Source organism: Rutidosis leptorrhynchoides, chromosome 4, assembly GCF_046630445.1.
Source record: "Rutidosis leptorrhynchoides isolate AG116_Rl617_1_P2 chromosome 4, CSIRO_AGI_Rlap_v1, whole genome shotgun sequence".
NCBI lineage: Eukaryota > Viridiplantae > Streptophyta > Magnoliopsida > Asterales > Asteraceae > Rutidosis > Rutidosis leptorrhynchoides.
The window spans coordinates 497,910,922-497,932,900 of NC_092336.1; the positions used below are offsets into that span (position 1 = coordinate 497,910,922).

General features: G+C 33.1%; 1 protein-coding gene across 1 annotated transcript; it reads right to left on the minus strand.

The window, feature by feature from the left end:
- Positions 1-1,349: 1,349 nt before the first annotated feature.
- LOC139844719 (uncharacterized) lies at positions 1,350-8,912 on the minus strand. Its single transcript, XM_071834938.1, has 11 exons — positions 8,619-8,912; positions 7,967-8,286; positions 6,525-6,602; positions 5,905-6,416; positions 5,036-5,659; positions 4,782-4,936; positions 3,156-3,322; positions 2,913-3,046; positions 2,539-2,822; positions 2,336-2,439; positions 1,350-1,684 (listed from the first exon to the last, which is right to left on the minus strand). The coding sequence occupies exons 2-11, from the start codon at positions 8,265-8,267 to the stop codon at positions 1,614-1,616; spliced, it is 2,430 nt and encodes an 809-aa protein (XP_071691039.1). The 5' UTR covers positions 8,268-8,286; positions 8,619-8,912; the 3' UTR covers positions 1,350-1,613.
- Between the last annotated feature and the right edge of the window lie 13,067 nt (positions 8,913-21,979).

The window sequence follows — 21,979 nt, forward strand, 5'->3', positions numbered from 1 at the left end:
GTGATAATGATAACTAATAAGTTTGAGCAAAAATGCCGAATACCGAAAGTGCACCGATGGCATTTGACATCGGTTCCTAGTTTACACAATAAGCGGTTTCGGTACTATGTGATTAAATACCGGTTCGGTACCACTATTCCCGTTATGAAAACTAAAACACATAATGAATATAAAGGGTCGTGTGGTATTATGTAATGTGGTCCATGTTAGGAAAAAATATACACGTAAAAAAAATTATTGTGTTTTTCACATTCGAGGGAAAACATATAGCTTCATTGTTTTGAACTCTGTTAAATTACTTTACCAGTCTCCTTGTTTTCCTTATTACTTATTAAACAACTCCACTTATCACATTCGAGAGATATTATGTAGTAGATAAATGAACTTATAACTATCAAATGAAGTATGTAATATGAGCATATTAATTAAGTATATTTTTATTTTTTTGAAAGGCAAGCCTCCCAAAGTGTAGCAAGTGAGGATTGAACCTGGGTTCCTTTGGAACTTTCCAAGCATTGTACCTATTATTAAAGGGTTATTTAGCTACTTTAAGGGTTTTGAGCCAAGCTAATGAATTAACAACTAATAAGAAAATCACAAGGTCATTGACCTAGCAGTATCGAAATGCCCCTATGACCTTGAGGTCATGGATTCAAGTCCTGGGGGACATTAAGTATTTATTCGTGTAATAAATCGTCCTTGGTGTATGTGTTTGCATTTAAAAAAGCAAATAAGTAAGTCTAACTAAACATGTAAGATTTCGGTACTATATGGTATTGGTAGCGAAAAACCAGTACCGATACTTGTACCAAACCGGTACCAAAAGGGTTTGGTCTCTTTTCGGTATCAGGGGTATGTGGTTCAAATCCCTTCATGGGCGTTGCCTTCGTGACCCTTGAGTGTAAACTTGATACCAGACCCTGCAAAGAGGGTGCTTGTTGATCCCCACTGTTTGACAGGTATGCGAGCCTACAGCCCATACCTAACTTTTATTAGAACTTTACATGAAATGATTCGGTTTTAACCTGTAAACCTTACTTGATTTCAAACATAGGGAGCATATGTAATGAATTACAGTACCATCTCAGCATTATTACAGGGTGTGCTATGTTGGTAGATGGAGGGAAGTAGGGATATTAATGACAAATGATTTTGTAAACAATTACAAAAATGATTTCACAAACTACCTTGTATCAGCTTTTTGTTAACTTAGTTACTTGGGATTTGATAGCATGTTGAAAAGCTGATAGCATGCTGGAAGAACATGCAACTCAAAAACGGATCAAGATCCAAAATGACAATTTTAAGCTGTTGAATGACTTGAATCATTAAAAATAAAAATCCACAAAACTGACATAGGTTGTTGATAAGCAATGTACAAGTATTGTCCTGTAAATTCATTCACACACCAATCCAATTCAGATATTTCCTGCTGTTTCTCTTGGTCACCAGCTACATACATATATATGTAAAACTCAAATCATACAAAAACACTACATTTTAATTCCGTATTGAATGAATAAGCAACAATCAATTCTGCCAAGAAATCCAAAGGCCAACATAGCGCAGAGAACGTTAGCAGCAATTTATATATATGCTTCCTTCTCTTGTACTTAAATGATTCCGCTACTTATGCTGGAAGTTGCATTTATCTTTAGGGACTGCTCTGGGACATAGGTTAAACCTGTCGTCAAAGAATCAACCACCATCACCATCTCAGCTTCTTCCAATTCATGAATGTTTATTCATATAAATTCAACACAACAACATTCTTAATATACAGTTGGGCTTCAGGTCATGTAGGTCCTTATACCATAATAAGTACTTGAAAGATTGACAAGACTATGAATGACATCAAGACTCGGAAACTAATTTCTTTTATTGGAAACATGTTGGAGCTAACACCCGGTATTAATCAGAGCTAACACCCGGTATTAATCAACCTAACCGAAAAAAGCGATATCATGTTGTGTAACTTCTTAAAGTGCCTATCGTAACAGTGTGGTGTGTGATACGTATCCTATTATCATAATTGTTAGTGGTTAATGTTATAATTAAGATATAATAAAATCATATTATCATCCTAATGTAAATGTAAATGCAATCCAAACGCAATTCCAATCCAACGATTTATTTTAACGTTACAAATACTCACACACATGTCCCAAATAAAGTCTGAACCCGCAACCAAAGGTTGATAGGATACTAGGGGCAACTTGGGTAGTAGCTTGGCAAAAAGCATATCGGTCAACCCAAACAATCAAATGTTGCATTTACATTGAGATAAGGAAGTTGTAACAATCATGCACATGAGTATAAGCAACGTTGAGCATACCTTTCTCCTTAACACTAATCTGTAAAGAATCTAGGGTTATTATGCCATCAGTAAGGGGAAGTAGCTCAAGCTTGATGGTGGCTGTAGATCGACAAGGAACACACCTGATCCAACAAACAAACAAAATAAAATGTCACTTCCATAATTCATTATCATGTATATCTTAAACCAAACTCACGAGGAACAATATGAATATGTATTACCCTAAAGGAACTCTACTTTGCAACCACAAGTGAGTGCATCCCAGATCACTTTTAGGAAGTACATCAGTGATGGATATTGTCTGCTCTGTTTGGTGGGGCCCATTGTTATCACTGAATTGTTTGAGGGCGATGCCCTGTTTATTATCACCATCAAAAGAACTCACAGGTGATGCAGGTGTAGAGTTTAGAGACACAACAGAAGGGAGAGAAGTGAATGAGGCTGGAGCAAGCACTGTTAGTGTTAGATCTACAGATGTCAAATTTGAAGCCTCGAGTGTTAAAACCTGACCATAAAAACATTTTATTTTCATGAGCTTCCAATTATGTAATTTTATTGTACTTATGAGTTGCGATTATTATGGGTTGATTGAAACCTGAACCGGTAATTGAGGAACTCTGTCATCTGAATCAAGAGTTGGCCGTGACATTTGAGATGCAACGGAGATCAAAAGATCCCTTGGCATGCGCGGTCGCCAACTTGTTGGCTGCTTAAAGAACAACCTAGATTCTGCATCCAAACTATGTGTTACACATCGTAGACTACCATATATGATATATATGTTTTTTTTTTTTTTTTTGAAGAACAAATATATTTAAGAAGTGGGAAACTTGATTACCAGTATAGTTGCATCGACACGATAGCAGAACTGCATACTTGTCACCAAGAATTACACCATCCGAGGGGACTTGAACACTTGAGGATCGAGGAATTATGTCACTTTGACCCTTGTTCCTCCACAACGATGTTGCCGGCTTCAGAATGAACGAGTGTTCCTCCCCTCTCCTGTGAAGGCGAAACAACAATTACAAAACAAACCCCATTAAGTTGCAAGTTTAGTTTACTAATGCTGACAAATACTATTTATCACCTGTTCATTCATTAGGTAATCTAATATACAGTTAGATAATATCTACCAAACAATGAAATTAAGTTGTGGATAACTCATTTGTCAGTTTCGATATATTAATTGAAATATACACCATAAGTATAGCTGCATAGGCGACCAAAAAATATCATTAAGACCCTTCACAATTTCAAGAACTGTAGAACCTCAAAAGTCCAGTAGGTGATCCACAAATCAATAAACTATTGTTACTTAACTTGCTATTTGATACAGCCAGGCTCAATTAGCTCGATTAGCTCAATTAGCTCGATTAGCTCAATTAGCTAATCCAGAGTTCAATTAGCTCAACCACAGTTTACTTTCAACGGTAATCCAACTCAAGATAATCTACACATTCCATGATTATTACGATAACTGATTTTATTTTATTGAATGGAATTTTAATACTATTATCGTAAAAAACTATCTAAAATAAAATCCTAAAAAGATATTATAATGAAGAAAAAAACACAAGTGTGTTTGTTTCATGTGTGCCTATACCCATTGTTGTAAAAAACCCGTTTAATCTCCGATTACTCAGTTTTAAGAGCAATCCGTTCCGTTTTTTCAAAATCCGTTTAATTAGTCAGTCAACGTAAATTTGATGGTTCAAAATCGAATTTGTTAATCAAAGTCGGTCAAAGTCAAAATTAGTCAACACTTTAACAATTATTTCTGCGCATTATATTAGCCATGCTATCTGTCTTGTTGTTGTGCATTACTGCTATATGTGTTTTCTTTTATGGCTACTTTGTTTGATTGCATCTTTCTAGGTGCACATAACTCTTGCAGGTACGTATGCCCGCGCTATTTCGTTTTGAGGAGCATTCCTGGACGGAGGTCCTTTAGGAAGCAATCTCTTGGCTCTCGAGTAGAGGGAGGGACGATCTTATCTAGTCACGGGTTCTATACCCGCGGGTGGAGTAGGGACTTCCTTCTACTCTAGAGCTCGAGGAATGATTGTCTACACTCCACCTCCCCCATACCCCACATTCGTGGGATTGGGCATTGTTGTTGTTGTTGTTGTTTATGTTTATGCTTTTCTTCTATATTTACACATATAATTTATAGAATTTATCATTTAATTGTATAAATACAATTCGATTAATCGCCGATTAATCCCCGAATTGCCGATTAATACTTCCAAAGTCCAGACCAATTAATCCCCGAATAGCGAATTTTGCAACCTTGCCTATACCTATGGTTTTCTCAGATCCTTTAACGTGAACAAGACCAAGAATGGGAGTCCTTGTGGTAAAGAAAATGTACTAAATTTACGTTTAACATACCTTAACTCATAACAGATATAACGGGTACAGAACGTGCAAATAAAAAAAATCGAGAGGAGAGTAAACTAACCTGAGGGCCAAGTCAGGCAAGCTGTGGTCATTGCCTGCTTCAATACATGCAATTGGTAAAGATAAAGGGGGTCCAACCTTGGAAGCCTCCTCGTGTATAATTGTTATTGTATCTATATATATCACAATATCCGGCACGTGTGCAGGACAAACATTCTGTATCACAATAAGATATAAAAAAAAATTAGTTACTCACAAATACCTCCAGGCTCCAGCATGCTTAAACATCACGAATTTGGGTTCAAAAGCTTTCACCTTTATCTGAACACAAAGAAGGTCTTCAGTGTTACAATCAGCAGCAAAAGAAAATATCTCAACAGGCTGTATTATTTCAACTTTCCTCCTCCATCGTCTACCTGGAATGTAAATGCCTTCTAGTCCACAACGAACCGAAAACCTTTCTGGCTCCAGTGGCACACCTCGAAAAGACAAAAGTCCTTCGACTTCATCTTTTTCATCTTTTCCAGATGAGAAGTGATCCTGACCGTCCAGATCAACAAGGCTCGGTGTAGCATTAGTAATGGGTGAAACAGGAGGTACATTGCTTGGTGGAACTGCTGACATGGAATAACTTCTGAAGTGACCAAAGGAAAATATGGGTGAACCAGATGACCCGACTGAGGGACTCGTTTTAGTCGATGTGGTTCGAACACTTGAACTGGAGCTTAACTGTGGAGATAAAGAACGAGATGGGGAAGGTGAAGAATTTTCCAAAGGAAGCAACCACTTTAACAGATCCCCACACGGGTCCTGATTTGAGTAACTTGGGCCTATCGTGGTCTCATTGGTTAAAAGTTTCTCTTGATATTTTTCATATTGAGTAATTTCTAAAACTGGGTCTTTTAAAAAGTCCACACCAATGTTTACCTGTAAAAGTACCTGCACCCTTCCAAAGAAGAAAATTGTATTCGAATCAGTAACACATGCAACTTTTCAATAAATTAAGACTAATACATTAACAAGTAATCAAGATTGACATATAGAATCTGTGAACAATACTTGTAATGACAAGTAAAGTTGATGACACTGTTCTTAAAAGAAGGACCGCCACTGTATAACTTATTAACTTAACGGGGTCCACTACCGGATAAAACAATAATAAAGATGACATTTCAGAAACATACCACTATATCTCCATTAGCAAGTGAACAACAAGTGAACCCGTTTCTTGCGACTCCACCTGAGGTACTAGCATCGGGACTTCCTCTATCAACCAAAGTGTTTGGAACAGACTTTTTATTATCGTACGCACTCAACCTTCCTCCAATCATTTCTGTTGATTCTCGAAATGTTTCCTGAGTTTTCCTTTTAGACCAAAGTGGCTCATCTGACTCAGCAGTTCGCGCAAAAAAATGGGAATTTCTAAATCTTTGCAACAACATTTCGGTTTGCTTTTTGTGATCTTCCATTCTAAGAAGAGATTCACCAGTGAATTTATCCTTCTTTGATTCAGTCTTGCTGCCAGAACCGTCGGATGAATCTCGAGCACTAGGACTCGAAACAAGTGATCCATGCACCATTTCACCATTTGGCTTTTTGGCATTCTTACTCATCATTTCAGCAACCTTGAATGGTGTAATAATTTCTGTGTCCTGCTTACATGCAGACAAGCATGCTAGTATATGAACTTGTTCTCCTAGAGATAAAAAAAACAATCTATTAGAAATGCATAAGAAACAATTTAAATATTAGCAATTCAAAACTCAAGACAATTCAAGAAAGATACGTGAGCAAGAAGAGCTACCTGGAAAGACAAAAGAACGATCGAAAGATTTAAAAGATAGCATATTTGGTTCTTCATTCCAACTCCCAGGAAGTTCCTCTGCAAATGTTATGAGAACCAATTACATTATAGTTCAAATATGGTGCATCTAGTAACAAAAACTACCAAACATAATAGTGTCTTTTATAAGGATTGGCATATACAAATATCATCTAGGGTTACAGTAGTTTGTCTAGACCATCTGAACTTTCAAGTACATCACAGTAAAGTGTTACGAATTAACAACTCAATAGATTTCAGTTCCTTTCCTTTTGTGATCTTGGCTATGTATCCATCACTAATCAGTGTATACAGAAGCAAAACCTCATACTGACAAGAGCTGCTCAATGGTAATTAAATAACTAGATCTTGTCATAATATACTGCATGTCTCAATCACTGAGGGCCGTATGTATGTTTATCTATCTAGAACGGTATTGCAACCAACAGACTTCATATGCATATGGTCTTTGCATTACTATGATCAATAATACTGGCATACCCTGTCAATACTCCTAGTTGTTTTCTTCTAGCATTAAAGTTGGTCATAGTGCCCTTGAACCTTAAAGTTCACTTCTAGATTAAAATAGTGCATAGCATTGCTATTAATCATGTTACACCTATTTATACCTAAAAGAAATCAAGAGATATGAAAATTTTGTATGATGGAAAACTTTGATCCACTGTAGCCAAGTTGGAACAACTTGATCACAATAGCATCAACAGCATACAAGTATTGCGAGCAAGCATTCATAAAACTTTGTTTGCCTTAAACAGCTTCTAAAGCATATTTCCCAAGTGAATTTATCTAAATAGTCCTTGACACAGAGTTGTAACAATTTATCAAGGTTAACTCAAGTATTTCATTCGCGTAAACTTTTGAAATATGGTATTAAGTTCACTTAGAAATGCGCCAAAAAGTTAATTTTATGCAAGGACTGTAAGCAAGCTATATTAATAATGACCAGTGATATCAAGAACATGGGCAGCCAAAGCATTCAGCATTTGACATTATATCAACAGAACAAGCAACACAATAAAAGATACATGTTCAACTCTTAAAAGCATCAACCATGACAGAATCCATAAGATAAATGTGTTCTACCTTAAAAGAGGCCGCATACAAAACATATAAAAAGGGCTTACCTGAGTTATAAACTCATCATAGCTTAAAATTATAAGGCTCAACTCTATAACAGAAGCATGAAGCAAAATATTACACTAAAAGTAACACATTTGCTTTGTGAGATACAAGAAATAGATATATCTAAAGATGAAAATAGTGCATTCAATTTTAAGGATCAGGCTGATGGAAATTTAGATGACAAACACGTGATTTCATGCAAGTAAAACCATGGTACCATGTACATACTTGTGCTTCATAAATGAAAACATATAATACTAAGAGAATAGGAAAGGGAGTACTGTATGGAATGGTGATCCATCCTTCTTCTTCACGGACGTCTATGTGTTTATCCACAGCCGGTGCTCCATTCTTCGTACTTAGGCCCCCAAATGCACCAGTTTCACTCCCAGCGTCACTTCTTTCATTAAAAGTATCAGCCAAAGACGCTAACGGAAACGGATCATCAGCTACAAAATCCTCTAATGTTGCACTTGGCTTCCTGTAGTTCGGTTCGGTTTGAGCTTGCAGTGGCGAATGTGGTGGAAGAGCGTGTGCTGCTTGAGCTGCAGTTGATTGGGACCGCAGCCCTAGAAAATTCATCGCCTTGCCAAGGGTTTATCTGAAAGATATAATCATTCAAGTTGTCTTCAGTATAGAATGTTATGCAAATTAAATATCGATCTACCTCAGGTACAACGGTTTGAAATTGAATTGCAAATCACATTTGATCTCCACTTACGTGCAACAGAATTGAATTGATTTGTTGACACACATTTGACTATATACATATACACCATACAATGAAATGATCTAGAAGCTTAAGAATAGTTATAGAAGCTAACAATGATTCGTGTATAGATAAGCTAGGGTTTTAAAAAAATCATATATTCAAATATTTGTGTAATGTGATCAATTATATTTGTAAATGATGAAAAGAGATGAAAAACTGACCTAATCTGATACAACAAAGACGACGACGGTGGCCGATCAAGTATAAATGTGAAATTGATATGATATGATATGAAATCTAGCTTCAGGAAATTAAAAGTGGTTATGATTTGTGTTCTAGGGTTATAGCTAATAAGCCCTAAACTTAGATATGATCGACTTCTGTTTCTGGATCTGAATTGTCTGCCAGTGTGAAATTACAGTCGCACTAATTATTAATTAACCTTGATCTTGATCTTAATTACGCTACACAGAACCCCGGTTGGAAAATGAGATCTCCGCTCTCCTATTGATAATCTGATGATGAGATTTTGTATGCGTCATTTTACTCTATTTTATTTTAAATTTATTTTTATGTAAAAAATTATCTTGCAATACAAAAAACCTAGTTTTTTCATAAAAATTAGAAGCTATAAACTAGAAACCCAAAACTAAATAAAAACTAGCTTTCAAACATACCCTATATTAAACAAAACAAATGTATGGCGCCGTTTTAAACAATAGGGCGTCCTCTAATATGTGAAACGACCAAAGTTTTTGGCTGACTATTAATTTAACGGCTATTTCTACATCGAATACTCACATTTGTCACTCACACAAGCGTTAGAAGGAAACTCTTCACATAACATCGCCGCATTGGGCACCTGGTGTGCTTTAGATTAAACCGAGTGACTTAGAGTATTCACCTTTATTCACCACAACGGAATCTTTGAGAAAACCTTCCCCTGAATTCAAACACGCGCCAACTAGGATTCAGATCCAACCTAGAGCTTATACCACTCAAGCAATGCATTGGAGATAGTTTTTAGCGACTATTAATAATATCTCTTATATATCTTCTCTATACATTATAAGAAGGAAAAAAAGTAATCATTTAAATTTAAAAATGATCTCAGCCTTCCATTCAATATAGTTGACTACATCATGGCCATTAAAACAGCCATTTAATCCTAATGACATCATAATAATATACATTACTTGTAATTTGCTAAAATGTATTCCCTCCCACATCATAAACGTTAAATCTTACATGAGTTAGGGGTTTTAGTTGTAACAACATTATACCACTATTAAATTGTTTCAAAGCGTCTTGAATCAATAATCTTTAAGGAGAAGATATCAAAATCAAGATTCCGTTTACAAATCAATTGGAGTCATTGTAGGTGTCATTAAGAAGTCTGGTTTATCCCCAAATCGACCCTATCATATTAGAGCCATAACCAATTGTATGTCCAAATTTTATAGGCGAGAAAGTTTGTTATGTGGATGGCTGACGTAGCACACATATCACTTGCGTGCATAAAAAACTTTCTTGGATATCTGAGTTGACGTGGCATAGAAACCCCACTCATGTGCCACTGCTTAGATATTATGGAACAAGTGTACATGGTACCGGATAAGTCAAAGGGCTTACGTGTAAACACAACCTAAGTGTTCTCCAAGTATTCCTATCCGGCTATCCTTTCCGGACACTTATATCCGATAAAATTGACCATGATGTTGGATCGTTCTTGTTGAACCATGAATCGTCATCTTCATATCTGCCTTTTCTTCATTCTTCATATCCTGCATTTCTTTAAGCATATTAATATTCTTTGTTAGTTCTGTCTTCATCTTCAAATATCCAATCCATCATGACATAGTGGGCTGGAAATTGATAATCCGTATCCATCCATAATATAGATTATTTGATACGATCCATGAAACGTATTATTAATCTTTAATCTTTATAAAATAAAATAAAGAGAGTATCGAATTCACGATTGGAGTTGCTTTTATTTTAGAATCAAGATAAACATGACCTTGTTTGATTTCATAATTCATATGACCCCATCAACTATTGTAATTAAAATAATCAATATATCAAATATCAAATATATCAATATATAAAATCAATGCTTCACCATACATAAAATATAAAATCTATCTATAACATCTTATAAATCATGAAGGAGAATCTGACGTGTCACTCCCATTAGTAACTCCTAATCTCACTTGCTGACATGTTAATCCCTCTATTAATTACAATTAGCACCTAATCATGCCACGATGTCAAAAAAACAAATTGTACGTTGTTCTCTCTTCTCCTTCGTCGTTTCTGCATCTCATCCAATCCAAACCCTAAATCTCATAAGATTCAGTCGGAGAAAAAACCAAACCCATGGGATCTCAATTCATTAGGTCACGCTGCAAATCCAAGAAAACAACTACACAACTTCAATCTATATTATCTCTAACATCTAACGACATAATTTGGGGTTTCTAAATTGTTGAAATTGTTGAATTAAATCAAACGATGCAACTCCAGGTAATGGAATTCATTAGTCTCCCAAAATTGTAATTATCCTTGTACAGTCTGCTTCCGATTAATCGTTTGAAAATCGAGGTATGCTATATACAGGAATCGTTTTTTTAAATCATTGTTTGAATAATATAATTAATGCTATTATATACTTTAGGAATCGTTTTTTTAAATCCGTATCTTAATCTATTTCTTCAATTACTTTCTTATCGACTTCTTCAATAGATACAGCAATCGAATTCCTCAATCGGTTATATTGTATCGCCTGCTGATAATAGGTATATCTCTTTCTCTGTACTTTTTATATTTTGCTTTTTGAAATTACGAATGTTTAATGGATTTGTGTCTGTATACTGTGATTGTTTATTTGTTTATGATTCATTTGTTGTTGATAAGGTTTTGTTGGTAATTATCGACTTTTTGTATTTGATTTGTTATTGTCCGAATCTTTGATTTTTTCGAATATTGTGTCTGATACTTTCTTCTGTATTGTTCTTAATTGTATGGGGCTCCCTGTTGTTCTCTGTGTGGTGTAATTTAAGTTCATGTAATATGTTGTAGTTAATTGTGGTAAGTAAATGAGGGCTAAAGACGATTAAAGTTGGCATGTATATGTTTTTATCACGTATATTTGTGTAGCCAATGTTGGTGTTTAGTACGGCTGTAAACGTGTAGCGACCCGACAAAATCATCATTGACGGCGCCGTCTACTTAGGTCCCGTTACGTGGTCATAAGTCTTTAAAACAACGTTTGACCGAAAGTATGTCGCATTCATTTCAAAAGTAAGGATGTTTCAAGGTTTACAAAGTAGTTCGACCACTAGTTACATTACAATGTTTAAAGTACAATTGAAACATATGCGACACAATTTAAGAATAAGTCAAAAGACGCTCCACGTATGCATGTATACTCGACATCCAAGCAAGTATCAAAAAGTATAGTGCAGAAGCATGTATCACCTAGTATTCAAAGACCTGAGAAAAACATAGAAAATCTGTCAACGAAAACATTGGTGAAATCATAGGTGTATGTGTAAAGTATGTTTTGAACCACAAGATTTAGTATAAACCGATTATCAAGCGTATACATCTCAAAAGATGTGTTTGTATCACGAGCATCCAATTATCAAAGCTTAACTGAATCTTACCTCTGCACATAGTGTTAGAACCTACACTATTCCGATAAAATTATATTTCATTCGCCAACGGTAGCGAACCGTCCGAACGAGGGTTCGTTAAACCCGTATGGCCACACAACATAAGTTCACGCTTACACCCTACAAGTGTAACTGATGATAATTGGACTTGAGGATTTTTGTTCTAACTCGTATGTATCTTTGCTTTTGTATTTGTGTTCAAAGTATAAAGGTATAAATCGTTTATGTTTTCTCATCCCACGTATAAGTATAAAAGAGTAAAAGTGGGACTATGATCTCACCTTGAGTGCAAGCGTATAAAAGTACTTCGCAAGTAAACGTGTGCAAGAACGAATGCTAGTCTTGACCTAAACAAGTAGGTCGTATCAATAACGGTAAACACGATTGGTCAAAGTTGTTCAATTAGTCATATGGCTCGTTACGACTTGATTACATATAGCATGTGAATCACGTTGCCAAGTTTCATGCATGATTCAAATATAAAAGCATGTTAGGATGATTGCATAAGTATTTGGTTAAGTTTAAACGAAAGTCAACTTTAGTCAAGTCAAAGTCAACGAAAAAATCAACACGCTCGGGTCGTGTCCCGAACTATTTTTCTGAGGTTTTTAATCATATATGAGCATGTTAGAACAAGTTACATGTGAATCGGAGGTGCGTAGTGTAGTTAGAATTAAATGGTAAAAGGCCAACCAAATCAGAACCTGGTAGTTCATCTGGACGGCGTCCAGATTGGCTGTCCAGATGTGAAGGCATGGACGGCGTCCAAGAATCTGGACGGCATCCAGATCAGTGCACAGGTCTGCTTGCAGAATTTACACAAGTGCACGAACCAAAACTCAAACAAACACAATTTATGATCCGCAAATAATCAAAACATGTATCTTATATCGTTGGAAAGGTATTTTGACGAGGAAAACAACTAAGCACATTTCATCAATCAATTCAACATTTTCAACAACCAAAATTGCATTAAATGCTCACCATTTATTACATTCAAGCTCATTAAATGCGTTTCTTGATTCGGTGATCCAATTTACATATATGATATGCCGTTTCGAAGGTAATTAAACACACATTACAACTAAACACTTACCAACAACATTGTCAAGCATTTAATGCATCAAAGTTCATAATTGTGACGACCTCCAGATACGGCCTGGAAGAATAACGTCACTAAATATATCAAATCACAATTTTATAAACGAGAATGACTCTATATGAGACGTTTTATTGAGTTTTGCAGCGGAAGATAAATAGATTACATTGTATTTAATGAACAATGCATTAAATGTCTTTAATTGATATGATATGAAATGCATGACTCCAAGCATGACAAGCAATCATCATCAAAGCAGCAGATATACATCGGAAGTAATATTTACGTACCTGAGAATAAACATGCTTAAAAAGTCAACAATAGGTTGAGTGAGTTCATAGGTTTGTCATAAATAATGATTTCAGTAATAGTGTTAGACCACAAGATTTTTGTTCATAAGCTTGGTCTCGCAGGGACCAATTAGTAGATCTCGCAGATCCAAAAGTTATTCATAAGCTTGGTCTCACATGGACCAATTAGTAGATCATGCAGATCCAAAAGTTATTCATAAGCTTGGTCTCGCAGGGACCAATTAGTAGATCACGCAGATCCAAAAGTTGTTCATAAAGTTGGTCTCGCAGGGACCAAAAAGTAGATCACGTAGATCCAAAAGTTATTCATAAGCTTGGTCTCACATGAACCAATTAGTAGATCACGTAGATCCAAAAGTTATTCATAAGCTTGGTCTCGCAGGGACCAATTAGTAGATCACGCAGATCCAAAAGTTGTTCAAAGTTTGCCCCAAAGACAAGTTGTGTTTATACTTGTCGGTTAGGGATTTAATCGGACATAGCTGGGTATAGCATAGTTTAAAGTTGGTACTTGTGTCTAGCGTGTAAAACAGTTATAAAAGTTGTGCATGTATTCTCAGCCCAAAAATATATATAAAGAGTAAAAGGGAATCAAATAAACTCACGAAAAATCAGTTTTAGTATTTGTATTCATTTCATAAAAAAGTTATAAAATAGCGCATGTATTCTCAGCCCAAAAATGTAAAGAGTAAAAGGGATCTATAAACTCACGAAAAACCAGTTTTAGTATTTGTATTCATTTCATAAAAATAGTTATAAAAGTAGCGCATGTATTCTCAGCCCAAAAATATAGATAAAAAGGGAACTATGAAAACTCACGAAAAATCAGTTTTAGTATTTGTATTCATTTCATAAAAACAGTTATAAAAGTAGCGCATGTATTCTCAGCCCAAAAATATAGATAAAAAGGGAACTATGAAAACTTACAATACGATACGATAGTTTGTAGTAAATATGCATAGGATGGCACTGAACAAGTACAGAGTTGTGTTGACCTTGGATTCACGAACCTATATCAATTATTTATATATTAACACATATATTGAACATATAATGTTAATCAACCCAGTTTGTGTATAATATATTATTTATAGTAATATATTTGTTATTTAAATTATGTATGTTTATATATATATGTATGTTATTTTTATATGTTATTTGAAAATAGTACATTTATTATAATTAATTAAGCAGTGTTCATTATAAAAATATAAATATAGTTCTGTTGTAGGTTTTGAATATATTTTTATACAACGAGTATTTATTTAGTAAAATAATATTAATAAGTATAAATATAAAGTTATATCTTTTTATGATAATAATAATAATAAAATAAATGAAATTTTAATTATAACTTTAATAACAATGTTAATTTTTAATAAAATGATAGTTTTATTAGAAATGATAATTTTGATAACTTTAATTAAAGTGATACTTTTTAATTATAATTATGTTTTAAATATTAATGTTTATAATAACTTTAACATTAGTGATAATAATAATATCGATAATAATATATAGAAAGGTATATTTGATTACGATAATACTTTTAATAATAATACTATACTAATAATAATAATAATAATAATACAAATTATTACCAATTATAATGATAGTAACACTACTAATAATAATACTAATACTTATGATGATAATAATAATAATAATAATAATAATAATAATAATAATAATAATAATAATAATAATAATAATAATAATAATAATAATAATAATAATAATAATAATAATAATAATAATAATAATAATGAAAAGAAAGATAATAGTAAAACTACCTTATAAAGCATTTTCCAAAAAAGATATGTCACAGACCAGGATTGAACCCGAGGCCTCTCGTTAACCCGACACCCACTCTTACCATTCTGCTGTCTGATTCTTTTTTATTTAAAACCCCATTTTATTACTTATAACCCGTATATAATTTATGTTTCCCTTCTTCTTCTTTAAATTTAAACGGCAAATCAACCAACGACAATCCTAATAGCTAGTTTTAATTATGATTTATAATTTGTAAATGGAATAGAAATGTTCATGTTGAAATTGTATTGAATCGATTAAAACAGGAAAAAAAAAAGCAACAGCAGCAAAAATAATTCACGATGAACACATAAATCAAAATCAAATTTTTAGACGTTTTAGCTTACGATTTCTAAATGAAATAATTTCTAAATCCTTCTAAAAATCTTTCTTAATCCTTAATTTAACCAGAAACATCAAACATAAATCGAATTTTAGGATGAACACATCGGTTGACTTTTAAAATACAAACTTTGACCTCAAAATTAGAACTTGATAAAAGGAATTGGACCCTAAGATTTTGCAGACAGTTTAAGTAAAAGATTCTTAACAAGGCTGCAATTATAAATTTTGAAATTCAATAATAAATCGAGCTTTTGGAAAAATGGAATAAAAATAGATATAACGAGCTGTATAAAAAAATTTCTGTAAAAAAAATCAACGATTCATTGTTGCTGTATGTATATATATTTGATATTGAAGATGAGTAATTGAATGAACTTGTTTAACAACTGTGCTGATTGATTTATAGCAAAATGGTTCGACAAATACAAATTTTTAGCCAGTAGAGGAAATAAAAAAAAATCAGGAAAATAAATAAACAAATAAAAAGCTGGATCGTGATTTTTATAAAAAAATTAAAAGCATATATTAAAAGCAGATTCTTATTGATAAAAAAATTAAAAGGCAGTTATCTTAAATTAGGTAATTGTCGACTTCTTTATTTTTATTTATTTATTTATTTATTTATTTATTCTTATTCTTTATATTTTTTTAGTATTAATGATTAATAAGTATTTTAATAATAATAATACTAAATATAATTAATAATGATAATAATATGATAATTAATAATAATATCAATAATAAGGATAATGATAATAAGTATAACAATAATATTAGTAATAATAATACTAATAATGATAATGCTAATAATAATAATAATAATAATAACAATAATAATAGATTATGTTAATGATACTAATAATCATATTAATCACAATAATAATAAATGATAAATGATAATAATAATAATTTTGATAATAATAATATTAATAATATTAATGATATTTCATTATTTTAATATTAATGGTAAGTATTAATACTAATAATATATTAGTAATTATATTAATGATAATGATAATTATTAATAATAATAATTATAATACTGATAATAACAATAATGATTGTAATTGATGTATTTACACACTTATATATATATATATATATATATATATATATATATATATATATATATATATATATATATATATATATATATATATATATATATTATGTTCGTGAATCGTCGAAAATAGTCGAAGTTAAGTTTAAATTTAATCGAAAAATTTTCGGGTTGTTATAGTACCTACCCGTTAAAAGAAATTTCGTCCTGAAATTTTAGTTGTTGCCATCAATCGGCGTTGTTCGTACATAGACGAGGATATTTACGTTTTATTTGGTCTTCACGTTCCCAGGTATGTTCGAGACCTTGCGTGAATTCTAATAGATATTATATTATTTTGTTTCAAACATTTAAATCATATGAACCAAAATTTCTATAGGTTCTTCTATAAAGTGCATTTTATTATTAATGTGGAGGTAATTCAAAGGAATAACAAGAGTGTCATTTGACTAGGTTATCTTCAAATGGATGATGGTGCTATACAAGCGTTTAAGTAAACTGAACATATGAAATGTGCTATGAATAGTATTGAGCTCATTCAAAACATTGAGCGGTTATGCCGCAATATTAGGGTAGACAAAATAGAGAGGATTTCATGAAAATCACAGTCATGAAATTTGATAGAGATCGTCCTTGTTTACAACAAGAGTATTGTAATGATGAATATAAGTTGAAAAATAAAGTTTTATCGCTATTGAATAATATGGATAAAACGATTCGATTATAGGAAGCGTATAAACGAAGCTATCGTAAAAGAGTGAATGAGAAAATTAAATGTTCGCCGTAACTTTTGACGTAGTCACGATTAATTTCCGGAATTCAAGGGATTAAAGGAAATCTTCGTAATCTATAAGATTTGATTCTCCGGTATTTATGGAATTTTGGGATTTCTTTGATTAAATGCGGTGAATTGCCTCGATTGCTGTGTTTAGAATTTTTGCTATAAATTAGCTTCTTCCATTTCATTATCTTCACCACTCCAATACTTTCTTCCTTAATTCATATTTCCAAAGATTGTGAAAATGCTCCATCCAGTTCTTATCCTGGATATTTTTCTGATTATCGCTTCTGTCTTTCTTCTTTTTCATCTACCCTCGGAGGAATCTGTTTACTTCTACTATTATCTTGGGGTTATAGTGTTTTTAATTCTCCTGTGTCTTTATGTTGCTATACGCATTGATATACACGGTTTGTAATTTCGGTGTTGTTATCGGGTTTTGTATTTTCCCTTATATGTCGGAGCTTCATGCTTTTGTAAAGCAAGTAATGGTCCAGAATTCATAGGTATGAAGTTTCGAATGATCATAATATAAAGTAGAAAGGAAAGGTAATAGCACGATTTGATTTGTCAAATTACCAGAATATCCGAAAAAGACCGAATCATCAAGAAAAATATTTTCTTGATATGTTTAGAGGTTAAATAGAATGTAAGAGTCGTGTAACATGGCGAATGATGATTTATAAAGTCTATGAATCATCATCTTCCATTAAAAATTTAGCATGACTTACTGTAATATAATCACATTGGCCTGACGTCATTATATTATACTAACTCATGCTTCAATTCCCAACACTTCTTCAAAACATTTATAATTTAAACTTGAATTTTACAGAATATAGAAACTAATACAGTTTTCTTTATGATGAAATAAAGATATCGCAAAGAAATAATTAATTGCGGATAAGAATCGTTATGAAGATATCTTCAGATATATAGAGGATATTTATAACGAAGGATACGATGATATCTTAGAATTTCTAATATCGAAGGATGATAAAGAAGATTTGTCCGTAAAGGTTTAGAGTCAGGAGTAAGGTATTAGTTAATGACTTCAGCAGATACTGAATCATTTGGATTCTTTGAAGGCAGGTTTAGTCTTTGTGATTTGTCCACAGCCTCCTTCATAGTTTGCTCAATCCGTTTTTCAGTTCCTAATCTTAGCTTATACCATTCTTTATCATCAGACTTTTGGCCCTTAAGACCTTCTACAATTTTGTTGTTTCCTCTGCATTTAATGCAGCCATATTTGAATCATCGATTATCAATCCGAGATGGTTTCAAGAAATTTTGTTTTTAGATGATTAAACGCTGATTGTAATCGTCAACAGATCTAATGGTTGATGAATAGGCGTTGTTGATTTCAAACGTAATGAATGATAATTTCGGTGGTTGATGTGATAATTCATCATAGAATACGAATGAATATAATTCATGAATGTACCGATCTTTAGGAAGATAACACTTGCTAAAGCTTTACTTGAATTCTGATATGTCAAATTCAGAATATGTAATTTAATTTGTATGAAAATGGTTGTTCCTTAGTGAATGGATACATATATCTTGTGAATGTAAGTAGGATAGTTACTGATTATTGAATCAGAATTTGAAGAATGTACAATGTAAGATATTAATGTGAGATATAAATATTTCTCGAGTTTTACCTACCCGTTAAAATATTTTCACAATTAACAGTTTGTACAAAAGAATTTTTAATTACAATCTTTATGAAGATATACATTCATATATGTATTCTTCAGATATAATATTGGATTTAATGAGTTAATATAATATTAACCTCATATGATTTACGGTTGAAACGAGAATAAATAATCTCCAAAACCTTAGAGACTTCATAATTGTCGGAAAATATTTCGCTAATGAAGTTATGAATCAATACTTCATTGTTTCAAAGCGGCATTCCCCCTTATATCCAAAATAAGTAGAATCATGGAATTCTCTCCGAGAGCTGCTGAACTAACGACTCTATTAGAAAGTAGAATTAGCAACTTTTACACGAATTTTCAAGTGGATGAGATTTTTTATTGATATACCTTGGTATATGATGTTGATGCTCGTGAAATTCTTGTGAAATTAATGATGTTTTCTAGAAAGTTTCGAGTAAATCGAAAACAGATGTGTAAAATCAAACATGTATTTGAATAATACACTTGATTTATTATGAAATGGAGTTTATTGTGCTGAAGCAGTGATTAACAATTGTTAAGTCATTAATGAAGGATGTACATCATAGCATATTAGTGATATGAATTAACCAAGTAGTATTTACTAGTTAAGATTCACACGTAATAGCTTAGTACGAAAAGATTTATTATTGTTCCAAACCATATATATATAAAGTATACATATATAATTCTTCAGGAAGAATGAGTCAATACATCTTAACTCATTATTACTAATATTCCTTGGTATCTAGGGGCGTATGATGTTGATATCCGAGGTACCGAGTGTGATGTTGAGGCGTGGGATGCGGATGTTGTTGTTGGTGGTACTGGTGCTGTTGGTGGTGATGCTGATGGTGCTTACAGTGCTGGTTATGCTGCTGGTGCTGCTGCTGGTGCTCGTAGGTTTTGCACCATATTTTCTAAAGCCATTACTCGAGCGCGAAGCTCGTTGACTTCTTCTATTATTCCGGGATGATTGGCGGTTCGGACAAGGGGATGAATAAGATCTGAAATTCTAGATATTATATATTCGTGACGGGATATCCTGGAAATGAGGGTGAAAATAGTGTTCCGGACGGGTTCGTCGGTAAGCGCTTCAGGTTCTTCGCCAATAGGACAATGTGGTGGGTGAAAAGGATCACCTTCTTCACTTCTCCATTGATTAAGTAGACTACGAACCCACCCCCAATTCATCCAAAATAGATGATGGCTAATTGGTTGGCTCATTCCGGTTACGCTGCCATTGGAGCTCGAGGAGTTCAAAGAATCAAGTGAGAAATTCATATTATGTGTTTGGAATAGGGTTTGATATGAAATGGGTGTTGAATATTAAATGATATATTCGTCTCCTTAAATACGTATTTGTAGCAAAAAGATTTCCGTGATTTACGGAGAAAATTTAGGAAAAGTGTTAGACAAAGTCTATTGGGATAGATATGATATGATAAGATACGATAAGATATGATTTGTCTATACTCCAATAATGGTAGTATGACGTGTCGAGATTATAAAATGATAAGTATGTAATCTAATAATCTTTCGATTAAAGACTTTCAATTCGTATACTGTGATAACCCAATGACATTTTCCATTTCGTAAACCGATGCATAAAGGCATAAGGCATAAGGCATAAGGCATAAGGCATATAGGTACGTGATATATAACAGGGAGTTATATACGTTTGAGTATGAATAGTAACAATTATAGGAGTTTCAGAAATCATGAATAATATTTCATGTAATACATATGTAATACACAAAACCATGATAAATGACATAGGAATGTCAAGAATTTCTGAAATCATGGTGTTGCATTTAAATGCGGTGGCGTAATTGGATAATACTTAGGAAAGTTCTTAGACTGGCTTTGCATTCTAAGATAAGTAAAGTTTCTAAAGTATAGTGTAGCATTTAACAGTTAAAGGCAACAATTAAAGGCACTATGGTCAAGGAAAGTTGTAGTCCTACATTGCTAAGGTACCTAATTGTATAAGGCACACATAAAATGCAATCCTGGTTCTCTACAACAAAATGCTCTGATACCAATCTGTGACGACCTCCATATAGGGCCTGGAAGAATAACGTCACTAAATATATCAAATCACAATTTTATAAATGAGAACGACTCTATATGAGACGTTTTATTGAGTTTTGCAGCGGGAGATAAATAGATTACATTGTATTTAATGAACAATGCATTAAATGTCTTTAATTGATATGATATGAAATGCATGACTCCAAGCATGGCAAGCAATCAACATCAAAGCAGCAGATATACAGCGGAAGCAATATTTAAGTACCTGAGAATAAACATGCTTAAAAAGTCAACACTAGGTTGAGTGAGTTCATAGGTTTGTCATAAATAATGATTTCAGTAATAGTGTTAGACCATAAAATTTTTGTTCATAAGCTTGGTCTCGCCGGGACCAATTAGTAGATCTCGCAGATCCAAAAGTTATTCATAAGCTTGGTCTCACATGGACCAATTAGTAGATCACGCAGATCCAAAAGTTATTCATAAGCTTGGTCTCGCAGGGACCAATTAGTAGATCACGCAGAGTAGATCACGCAGATCCAAAAGTTGTTCATAAAGTTGGTCTCGCAGGGACCAAAAAGTAGATCACGCAGATCTAAAAGTTATTCATAAGCTTGGTCTCACATGAACCAATTAGTAGATCACGTAGATCCAAAAGTTATTCATAAGCTTGGTCTCGCAGGGACCAATTAGTAGATCACGCAGATCCAAAAGTTGTTCAAAGTTTGCCCCAAAGACAAGTTGTGTTTATACTTGTCGGTTAGGGATTTAATCGGAC